This window comes from Sphaeroforma arctica (genome assembly GCF_001186125.1).
Source record: "Sphaeroforma arctica JP610 unplaced genomic scaffold supercont1.1291, whole genome shotgun sequence".
Classification (NCBI taxonomy): Eukaryota; class Ichthyosporea; order Ichthyophonida; genus Sphaeroforma; species Sphaeroforma arctica.
This window is the reverse complement of record NW_014039267.1, coordinates 3,348-15,711: the sequence shown is the minus strand read 5'-3', so window position 1 is coordinate 15,711 and position 12,364 is coordinate 3,348. Positions and strand designations below refer to the sequence as shown.

General features: G+C 39.6%; 2 protein-coding genes across 2 annotated transcripts; both read left to right on the top strand.

Moving 5' to 3' along the window:
- The first annotated feature begins 1,033 nt into the window (after window positions 1-1,033).
- SARC_10547 (hypothetical protein) lies at window positions 1,034-2,992 on the top strand. Its single transcript, XM_014295407.1, has one exon. It carries the CDS (start codon window positions 1,124-1,126, stop codon window positions 2,510-2,512), a length of 1,389 nt encoding a protein of 462 aa, XP_014150882.1. The 5' UTR covers window positions 1,034-1,123; the 3' UTR covers window positions 2,513-2,992.
- Window positions 2,993-8,414: 5,422 nt separating this feature from the next.
- Window positions 8,415-11,267, top strand: SARC_10546 (hypothetical protein). Its single transcript, XM_014295406.1, has 2 exons — window positions 8,415-8,612; window positions 8,785-11,267. Exons 1-2 carry the CDS (start codon window positions 8,504-8,506, stop codon window positions 11,049-11,051), a joined length of 2,376 nt encoding a protein of 791 aa, XP_014150881.1. The 5' UTR covers window positions 8,415-8,503; the 3' UTR covers window positions 11,052-11,267.
- The last annotated feature ends 1,097 nt before the right edge of the window (window positions 11,268-12,364 follow it).

Sequence of the window (12,364 nt, the reverse complement as noted above, 5' to 3'; positions counted from 1 at the left end):
GTAGAGTCGTATTCATAGACTGCAGCCAGTGTAAATAGAGTGAAATATTTTGAATACAGGATGGTTTGTTATAATACACTCCTCGCTCTTGTATGTTAAACTCACACAGTTGTCGCATTGTCGCACAAACGCAAGTCGCACACTGACGCAGACTTGTTTTTAGTGTTTGTTTGTGTTTTTAATATATATATATATATATATCGTACATATAAATAATGAGTGCAAGTAATATACTCTAGAGAGCAGAGAGAGAGGATGCCGAAATGAGAATTTTATATATATTGACCGCCGAATGCCGATATAAATCAAATATCATGATGGTACATTTATCATTTAAGCCTTATGGTAAGTTGGTGCGTATATGTATGACATTGACTGTAAGTCTGTATGCTCACTATGCTGTATTCAAACTTATTTCAAAGTATGTATGTAAGTGTTTACTGTTTAGACAATAGACTACTCTATAGAGTATTGATACTCCATTTCTATACATTTGTACTATGTAGGCGTGCAGGGGCTAGTAGAGAGTGTAGGCGTATGTACTGTCGCACACACTTAGCCAGTTACACACTACACAGTATTAACTATTGGGGATTGAGTATGTATGTATGAATTTATAATTGTATACAACTATTATATTTACTACAGTATAGAACTATAGTGTAGATATTATACTATACTAAAGGTACATGACTCTACTTTTTCTATGAAAAGTCTCAGTTGTGCTAAATAGTGTAATATATTATTTAAAACAATAATAAAAACAAAACAATAAAAAAATACATTAAATTTCAATAGGCAGCTATTTCTGGAGTGGACGAATAATATCGATTCCGGGTCAAATATGAAATAACAATCAAAAGAACAAAAATATACATTCCGTCATTTCGGCCCAGAACCCCAGGCCTCACCAGTGGCCCACAGGGTTCGAAGTTGTTGACAGATATACCGCATTTTACCGCCGCCTAATTTTCTAGCTAATGCTGTACACTATATAGAGTGAGGCATTCGCTATGAACGTATCATAAGAAACAGATAGTATTGCCTCATCAGCAACTTCTATCTCTCCCAGCTAATCTATATAAACCTTTGTAGTCCTCTTCTTCATTAACTTTGGTCAAAGATGGCCCACAAGCACGATATGGACAGCCCGTCATCGATCACTTCACGCCTACAGTCAGGTCTCAATTTGATCTTCGGCGCATTTATGATGTGCATCATATCAGTAAGTCACACGCTACAAGCTCTATTACATATCATATGCGAACCGTTGCAATTGATATCGCTTCCATTACACAATGCATCTCGCATTATGCTGTTGCGCTTAGGATGGTCTCCTGTGTTCGCGGGTATGCGCTTTGCGAATATGCGTTTAGTTGTTACGGGCGACCATGACGCAGTAGCCATGTCTAGTGCACAAGACTCAGTCTATCTACCATTAATGAATGGCGCGTGCAAGGGTAAGCCACCCAAAATGGTGATGGGGAATCATCAAGTGTATGCCGATACGTTCATGATCGGATACTATATGCATACATTAAACCAGGCGGATGGAGGTATGGTATGGGCTCTGTGGAAAATATTCAGAGCTGTGCCATTGGGGTGGGCATCCTGGGGGTCCGGTCACATGTTTCTCGGGTTTGGAGCTGAAAGAGACAAAAAAACTATGCAAGAAAAGATCAAGACATTCCCAAAACGGGAATACACCAATCTGTGCTTTTATCCTGAGGGCGGCTTGATAACACCTGTGTTGCTGAACAAGGCCAACACGTATGCCGAGAAGAACGGATTGCCTGTCATGGAAAATGTGATGCTCCCTCGGACAGTCGCATTCACCCAGACCGTAGCTGCCTTCAAGCAAATTTGTGGACAGGAGCAAGATATATTTGAGAATGAAGTGATCTTTCGTCGAGAAGGTGGTATGCAGAGTCCGAAGAGTGGTATTGAGTTGACTCCCGATGGTGACGTGATTGATATTACTATAGGATATCCGAAGAATACCCCATGGGGCCGTGGTGATTTATATAACATGCTAGACTTAGTCAAGTACCACTCCGAACCAGTTGACGTACATATGCACGTGAGAAAATACAAGCTGTCGGACGTGGGTAGCACAGAGAAAGATATGATCAATTGGCTGTATGCTCGCTGGGTGGAAAAAGATGAACTAATGCGTGACTTTAAAAGAACTGGCAAGTTCCATGGTGAGGATCAAGTTAAAATAAGTTTGAGCATGAATAGAGTGCTGAAGGATTTGGCTCTTTGGGCACCTTTTATGGCAGTGTTTTGTGCTGTGATAGGATTTGGAGGCATCCGGTTTGCATACATGGCCAGTACCGTCTTCTACATGTTTATGGTGACGGGTGCAGCTGTAAGTGCAACAATGACAGCTACAATTATTATCTGGGTGAGCGGAGTCTGTGCGGCAGTTGTTGCCGCAATGTATGGGTTCAGCCCATTGCTTGCAGTACCTTTAGGTTTGATTCCGAGCAAGGTGTCAGAAGCAAAGTAAAATCTTAATGAGTTTGATCAATCTTAGTATGGCATACAAACAGCGACAATGCTCTGTAAGAAGTATATACTAGCTTGTCAACTCGGCCTGCCGGATTCGGCATACCCGCTCAGCACATCTCGTTGCGGACAACTGCAGGAATATAACACAACGAATCGTAAAGCAAGAAGCATGCTTTGAGCAATAGTCAGGCACCCGAGTGTATAGTTCTCACCAACGGTTTCGAAATATGGTATAAAAGTACGATGCGAATGTAACGAAATTAATCCAAGACACAAATGTTTGTTTCAATAGTAAAGGAGTTGAATACATTGCCTATCTGACTCATATTAACAACCTTCATGATGCTACATGGGAAAACCACAGCAACTAAAAGTCGAAACAGTGAAACCCCACAATTGTATCACAGCCGATAGAAAATTAATCCATGAGATTTATAATATATTCATACATACATACATACATGAACATATATAAATATATATATATATATGTAGGTATATATATATATATATAATTATATATATTAATATTTTGAAAATAATATAACAATAATAATTATAAATTAATGATAATAAATAACAATAACAATAATAGTAAAAGTGATATATATATATATATAAAATAATAATAAGAATAATATAAATATAGTATATATAAACTATTTAAAATAATATTATATAATAATAATGATAAAAATATATATATATATATATATATATATAGGCATATGTTTATGCATATTCATACAAATGCGTAAATATACGTGTGTATGTAGTACATTGTATATATGTTAAAACAATATATTTTTCTCTACGAAGCATTGATAAATTCATATAAAGGCTGCTGAACAACTCGGGTTTACAGTTTAGAGATTTCCTCCAGCAGATCGCACTGATTTAATACACACCGAAATACAGGCTCTTTATTTTTAGCCTTAGTTATGGGCATTGTACAAGCGACCACTGTCAAGCTTCGCATATGACGCACCCCACATCTAACTTACAACTTGCCTTAATTAAGACAGTGTCAACATCAGCCATCTCTTTACCTATCTAGTCTCTGATACTGAATGTATACTTTTGCTGATATAGTAATGTTACTGTACCTTCTAGCCTTTTACTAGCAGCTGTCATCCTTTTAGTCTATTTACATGTACAGTGTACATTATAACCACATTCCATATATCAAATGTAAATGATCTCTAATTGAATTAAGTATACCTTATGATCTCACGTATTATAATTCCATAAATATGTGCTTAATACCTCAGTAGAGTTATTTTCACAATGGAGTAAATTCCTTTGGACGGACTGAATAAGAGTAACGATATGTGCACTCCATGTGTACGTATTTTACTATGACCATATTCCAGGTCAGGCAATAGTGAAATAGGCATCTACAGTTATACAATATACACACCAGAATTTTGTCCTGACGACACATTCTGATTCAAAATTGAGACCGAAATGTTATGAATAGGTGCTCTTTTCAGGTCACAATATACAGGTCAAAATATACCAAAATACGTTGCAACGCTAAAAAATATTCCGTTAAACGTTGAAACATCAACTTTTGCCAAACGTGATGAGGTTAGCCCTCGTCACAGAGAGAGAAGAAAGAAGAAATGGCTGAACGGACTAAAGTTTGTAGGAAAAATATATATTTCTGGAAATACATCAGCCCAAAAATTAAATCCGTGTGACCTGTCTACAAACGAAAACGTTTAAAGTTTTACTTTACGGTCTCGAAATATACGTTTTTTTTTTGAAAACTTCTAACAGTAAATATGAGAGTCTGAGTCTCTGAGACCTGCAGGCTGCAGGCTGCAGTCAGCCAGACTTCCAGTTTCTATTTTTCAAACAAAAATCAAGTTTTACTTTCTTTTGCAAAAATACAGATTTGGCTAAAAACCCTAAAACCCTTTTAAAAAAAATACAGGAGTCCAGCTTGGTGCCCTCACTGCCCTGGTCACGGGCTCCTCACTCTCATGTTTAGCAACTCACAGGCCACAGCCCACAGAGTACAGACTCACCGGCCACAGTTCACGTTCCAGTGGCACCGCGCCCACACTCCAGGCCTCTACACAGGTACAGGGCTGAGAGCCTGAGGCCTGAGGCCTGAGGGCCTGATCCCTGACGCTCGAGGGGCTTGAGCCGGGGTCTTTTGCTGTACGCCTATGCAGTGAGGAGTTAATGACTAATAGCTGAGGATGGCTGTTTAGGCGACTATTGCATTTTGGTCAGTCAGTCTGTCACGCTATTTACGTATATAAAGGCCCCTATCCAAATTCGCGTTTGGTACGAAAAAGCCAACAAAAAGGCCCCTTTAAAATAAGCTAAACCAACCAATCAGAAACCTTTGCCATCAATTTTTTTAGTTCGGCAGGCGTGTACGCCTTTTAAAAAACGTAAACATTCGAATCCGCAACGGATATAATTAGGTTCAAATGTAAAATGCCAATATATTGGAAAAAATTGGCGGTACGCAAGTCCACCTAAAATATTCCGGTCTTGTAAAAAAATTGACCGAAATCGTGGTCCTGAAGTGTGGGCCCCACTCTCGTTCGTAAATATAGTATTATGTACATAATATTACCAGAGGCTTTGTATTTCATCTAAAGGGGAAATGACATGATAATATGTCATCCAACATATAGTACGATACTTTCGTTTCCATAATGGTATGATAATGTATCATTCCCCTCCCCGGCCTCAACATTTATGTTTTAAGCTCAGCCTCTGTATACGCAGTACGTAGTGGGGGTTTGGGGGGGGGGAGGAGGGGGCGCAGCCTGTATACAAGAATATTTTTTATAAAATACCAATAACACTTATATCTTCCATATATTTAGATACATTAACCCTTAGAAGGTTCAAACTGTGAATAAATACGTGATCTGATCGGTGGGAGAGGGTGGGGGGAAATTCAAAATAAATCCTGTTCTCTCACCCATTTTTTAATGTATGTCCCCTATGTACCAATCAAATAATCATTCGAAGCATTTGATCCCTTCTTGTACGTGCATTTATATATACACCCAATAAAAAAAAATTACGATCAGTATATGTCTGTAGAGTGTGTAAGTGGTTCTTTGTCTTCCTTTCTGTTTACGAGTATGTATGTGTGTATCCGTGTGTGTAAATTATGTACGTGTGTGTAATAGTTTGTGGGTACATACGGTTTACGCACATGTATGTGTGACTACGAGTATGTATGTGCAAGTACGCGTGCGTCCTTTGTCTCCTTGTGCGCGTGTGTAATAGTATGTGGGTACATGCGGTTTACGCCCATGTACGTGTGATTACGAGTATGTATGTGCAAGTACGCGTGCGTCTGTTTGTTTGCGAGCGTGTATGTGTGAGTGAGTGCGTGTATTTGCGTGTTTGGGTTTGTCTCTTTTTCCCCATGTGCACGCACATGTCTTTACGAATATGTATGTCTCATTAGGTTCAATAAAAATCCTAAAATGATTCTAATCGAAAAATTTAAAAAGACAAAATACACAAAATACAGGAACGAGACAGAAAGCGATTGCGTCATGAACTTGTGCCATGTAATTACACTGTACAATATCACGTTGAATTATACGAGTGTATACAAGAATAGTCTTATATTTGTGCACAGTTAAATACCAATAATGTTTAAATCTTCCATATATTCAAATACATCGACCCTTAGAAGGTTCAAACTGAGAATAAATATGTGACCTGGAAATCGGTGGGGAGGGAGGGAAAGAGATCCAATGTTATATCCCCCATTAACCAATCAAATAATCATTCGAAGCATTTGATCCCTTCTTGTATGTACATTTATATATACATCCAACCACCCATTCGCAATGGCGACAAGCGCACACACTAACAATTAAAATTAATGCGACCTAGACATATAGAATTTGGGTGAAATATGTGACCTAGACTGATTCTAATCGGGTAAAAAGCTTTGTGTTCCGTCCTAAACTACGCTAAACTTCCAACACATCCCATTCCTAATTTTCATTCCCGCTTCAATTTTTCCTTTTCAATTCCAAAATCTCAAATGTATAATTGTTTACAAAGTTAACGCGAAGAGACCTAAGAACACAACGCCTTCGGTCCCCGTGTCGTAGACATGTGTTATTGTATTTTTATTTAGTTTTTTGAGCAATCACATTAAACCTCATTACGTTTCTCGTTAAAACGAAAAAAAAACATAAAAATAGGCGTTTACGTTCAAGGTTTATCCTAAATATAGTCGTTTGGGTTTACAAATAGGTACGTTTTTTGAGGTGGCCTAACTGTCACGAATTGTCCTATTTTTCACTTTGTGTCAGTTGTGAATAGTTTCAAATCGCCTTTTCATTCAAAAAGTCAATTTCTCAAGTGCAAGGTAGGAAAATTTCATAGTCGATTTGCCCCCGATATACTTTAAAACGCTTAAAAAAAACAATACCTTTTACGTTTACGTATAAAGTATATCGCATATAGGCAAAACGTATTGAGCTTAGAATCACCTTCCTAAATTTGTTGATTTTCTGGGAAAAGAAGCCAAAATTATACTCTGCCGAATCGCTGAAAAGTGGAAACGGAAGAGGTTCCTGACTCTTGAGTGACTAATTACTCCGGAGCGAAAGCTAGTTTTGCATTTTTTGAGATTGATTGGATTCTTTTCAAAGGTACCCAGAGACCAATAGGATGTATTTCTGATGGCGTTTGGAAATTATCCATAACGCCACTTCTCTACTAGAGTAGAGTGCCAACTGTCGGTCTGTCGCCAGCATACAGCCGTAAGCCGTAAGGCGTTATGAAAACAACACATACGCTCGAATTCTACATTGTTTTATAAAAAAAATCGCGGCAGGATCAGCATTTTTCTAGAGAGAGTGACCGTGGGCGTGGGGTGTGGTGGATTGGTGATTAACTGGTTATTATTTTTTTAATACTTTTTTGGTTTTGTTATTTAAATTAACAAACATAACTTACTTTTGTTCACGGCAGCTGTGGCACAGTGCAGGTATTTTTTAATAGGTACATGTTGTATAGAGAAAAGAAAACCAGCGAAAATATCATAATAATATTGATAATATGTACATCCTGTATTTCTATTCTCTTTTTTATGAATAATTTTGACTATCTACCAGTTTATAAAAAAAAGTATATCAACTTGAAGATTCTGCCTTTTTATTTTTATTAAAAAAACCCCCATCACGCCACATCATTGTGGGGCTGCTATATAGTAAATACATAGATGTAGTGACTAGCCGATCCGTGAGACCCAGTCTGCCAGTCACCCAGATCAGTGTTTCACACGCTGATAAATGCTTAGTGGTTCTGACTCTCTCTCTCCAGTGAGTCCAGTCTCTCTCCTCTTGTTGTCGTGTCATCAGTCTATGACTCCTGTGTGTGTGTGAGCAAAATTCCTTATTGGCCTGTAGGCTTTATCGCAAGTTCCGTGCCTCGCCAGGCGCCATCATTGCGAGGACTCGGGAGTCGGCAGGGTTCCCCTTATTAGGCTTTTGCAGAAATGACTGGCATAATTGTTTTGGTTGTTTTGATTTAAAAAAAAACAAATTTAAAAAAAATCGAACTTTCGAAAACGGTATATTTTTTAAATATATAGATATACGTTCATAGAGATTATTTCTCTAGTACTCGTAGAGCAAGAGAGAGAGATACTTTTTTTATTTTAAATACTTTAGTATTTAGAGAGAGAGAGTGTGTGTGTGTGTGGCTCAGTGCGTGTCTATTTCTAATGACTAACCTCCCCACATTCCGATTTCATTTAAAAAAAAACATAATCATGTGTTCACTTAAAAATATTGTTCTAATTTAGGAGGCTTTGTATATATGTGGCTTTGTATATACGTAAAGGAATATATAAATATACATATATATAATTATATATATATGTGTGTGTAAACATTCGCAAGTGAGCCTTAGTATTGAACTCGATCATAAAATATATTCAGAACACCACATAAATCTGATTCGAACATTTCTAACAACCATTATGACATCTCATATAGGTCTTAAGGGAGCTTGCCAGGCTTGTCTCTTGTTGCTACTTTTATCGTTATCAGCGGTAACGAAAACAGTATCAGCTCAAACTGCAGTTCCTGGTATGTGTACACTATCCTTCCAATACCAAAATAGTTTGCCGTGTAAACCCATTCTGCGAGGTTTCCGCGGTCTATGTTCACTTCCAGTGCATTGTTTCTGAAGCATTTTTCATTTGATCGTATTTTCCCAAGCCTCTGACTCAACCATCAATTCAATTATATTATCGCACAGATTGCTCCGGGCATGGAGAATTGTCACCACAGGGGAGTTGTATATGTGAGGTAGGCTATACAAATACAAATGACACCCTCGGGTGTATAGAGACTAATGCGATAGAAACAATAGACGATGTTAGCCTGGGCAATGACTCACAGACAGTAGATAGTATTAGTGTGGGCAATGCCACAGAGACCACAGACGTCAATGTAATTGAGACTACAGACGATCATGACCATGAAGATGAAGAGTCTAGTGTGGGCGATGTGGAAGAGTCAGCTGATGACCATGACGATCATGACCATGCCGAGGACGAAGACGAGGATCACGATGAGTGCAATAGCTATGGACACGTGCATGATGGTGTGTGTGAGTGCTCAGCAGGGTATTCTTCTGTCAACAGCAACGGGACTGCTTGTGAATTGAGCCTGGAGCCGGAGTATTTCATGAATACTTTGATGGATGAGTACTTCAACACTACAACGGAACGCATCTACATCGAGGGCATGGATAAACTTATAGCTAGTCTAGTAAGCGCCACCACCGCGGCTGTCAGCGACGAACCGTGCAGTGAGAATGGGCACTTGGATGGTACTGTATGTCACTGCGATAGCGGTTACACACTCAGTGCAGACGGTCAGCAGTGTTTGAGCAGCACTACCAACGTGGAGGTCGACGACGAACCGGCAGTCGTCGACGAACCGTGCAGTGAGAATGGGCACTTGGATGGTACTGTGTGTCACTGCGATAGCGGTTACACACTCAGTGCAGACGGTCAGCAGTGTTTGAGCAGCACTACCAACGTGGAGGTCGAAGACGAACCGGCAGTCGTCGACGAGGAGTGTAGTGGGAATGGGCACTTGCACGGTACTGAATGTCACTGCGATACCGGATACACACTTAGTGCCGATGGTCTGCAATGTACTGCGGCGAGAAGGAGGAGACAAACTACCGATGAAGTAGCATCTCCTTGTCTAGATAGTGTGTCTTTGTTTGAATTATACAATATAGACCCCATCGATGGCGCCACAGCGGCCCAGTTTGCCGCCAACTTCAGTCCAGCGATTGTGCAAATGATCGACAGCGGTGCGTGTGTCATTGCCGTAGAGGCTGGCGCCAGCACAGTAGTCACCGATGATACACCCAGCACGGGCCAGGCCTACCTCTATGCCATGTGCGCTGTCTTAATCATAAGTTTGACCTCATTGGGCGGTGTTTTGGTCATCCCCCTCCTTCTGAGAGCTCCCAAGGCCGCGAAGTGGGTGTTGATGTTTCTAGTTGCCCTAGCAGTTGGCGTGTTAATCGGTGATTCCGTCATGCATTTGCTACCCATTGCTTTGGGTGTACACTTTCACTCGGATGATGGCAGTCTCGTAGTTCTCACCGGTAACGAAATGATCTACCGCACCATGACTGTATGTGGTGGTATGTTCTTCTTTGTCTTGATCGAGGCCGCTATGGATGCCGCTGGGTTGGGACACGGACACAGTCACAATGTGGCCCCCGAAGATATCATCGACTTGGGCCATATGCACGAAGAAGATTCAACTACGGAATCCGAAGCGTCGTGTGGCCACACGCACCAACACGGAGTCGACGGGCGGGTTGACAATGATTCGGATAGCAATGATGAGACCAAGATTTCAGATGCGAACGACGATACCCTACATGAAACGACTGACAAGCTCGCAGGACGAGGAGATTCTAGATTCGACACGGTTACCATAGGCAAGGGCGATGAGGAGAGTGATGGGGAGAAAGGAGATAAAGTCACGTTCAAGTCTAAGGGAAAGAGCTACCCGAAGTTCACAGGCTGGGGTAATGTGGACAATGTTACGTGGTACATTACAGTTGGCGACGGCATTCACAACTTTGTTGACGGTGTGTCGGTGGGTGCGAGTTTTGCTGTTAGTACTTCAACGGGTATTTCTACCGCTATCGCAGTTTTCTTGCACGAATTGCCTCAGGAATTCGGAGACTTTGGAATCTATTTGGCATCTGGAACGGGTCTCAAGCGTGCACTTGCCTTGAACATGGGCAGTGGTTTAACTGGTTTGTTGGGCGTGGTGCTGGGTATCCAGGCCGGCCAGAATTGGACTCCATGGATTCTGGCATTCACAGCGGGTATGTTCATTTACATTGCGCTGGTGAGTATGTATCCACAACTGAAGGATTCTTTAAGGGCCAAGAATTCGCCCAATCTTTCCAATCTGGTGCAGATGACAGCCATGTTGATCGGTTGGGCTATCATGGTGGCTATTGCCTTCGACGAATCACACTAAAATACACTTGCCCGTGCGTGCGCACGAAGTTAATTTCAATGTCCTCGTGTGTTGACGAATGGTCGTGACTACCTAATGATTAGATACAAGCAACAAACGATTTAGAGCGAGCTTGGAATAAGATACTCATTCAGCGTATATAATAATTTAGTTGATATACATATGCAAACTTTTAGATGCACATATTTTACATCTGAATAAAAAAATTTAGCTAGAAAAGTATAGTTGGCGATAGCATCACAAGTTCTCGTACATTCCGTTCGCACAAAACCGCCTCAGCCATTGATCCCAATGGTCAATGCTCGAGTGTCGGCAGTGATTCAACAAAAAAGTAATGTCTATCCCACCCAGCCCTCGCATACAGACGCGCCGGATTTAAGATATATCTGCTCTCATCATATACCCCATATAACAAATAGGAAAAAATCACACTAAGTCCGTGAACAAGATGCAATTTAATAAGTAGGGCTTGGGAATATACATATGCACAAAGGCATAGATTTGTAGACTCTAACCAAACACGAGTAAATCTGCAAATACAGGTAGACCACCACTACAGCTTTATTGAAATTACATGATCGAATGTGGATTTGTGCTCATAATTTAATTTACGAAAGCTCAACCGCTTTCTCGAAAAACATTGAAAATTTAATATTAAATCCGATACCTTGTGCGACTTTATATTTTAAATGAATATACTGTGCGGTTTGATATAACTAACATACTGTGCTTTTCAAATTTGCTGCTTTACAAAATGTATTCTGATTCTTGACAACTCCAATCAGTGGTTATCGTAAACAGTCTGACTGATATAGCCTGTACGGAGAGCGTATGTATGTACAGTTTGCAAATTCATACGTGTATCATCATTGTCTTTTGAAATTGTGTGAGTGGAGCGCAGTAGCGAATATGCTTGCATGCGTCAACAACATACCAGCACCGCTACGAGGCCCTTTTGAAAGAATATATATATATATATGAATAAATATAAATAAATATAAATATATATATATATTTATATATACATATATATATATATATACATATATATACATATATACATACATACATACATACATTTATACATATATACATACATACACACACATATATATATATATATATACATATAAACATAAATATATACATACATACATACATAACTACCGTACATATAATCTGTATTTGTGTGTGCATATGTATTAGTAACAGTTTATTGCGTAAAGCATAAACTCAACAACAATGCATGTATCACTCACTTGACATAATATTGTACTAATAGTACTGTGACAAAATTGCGATTATACTGTAAA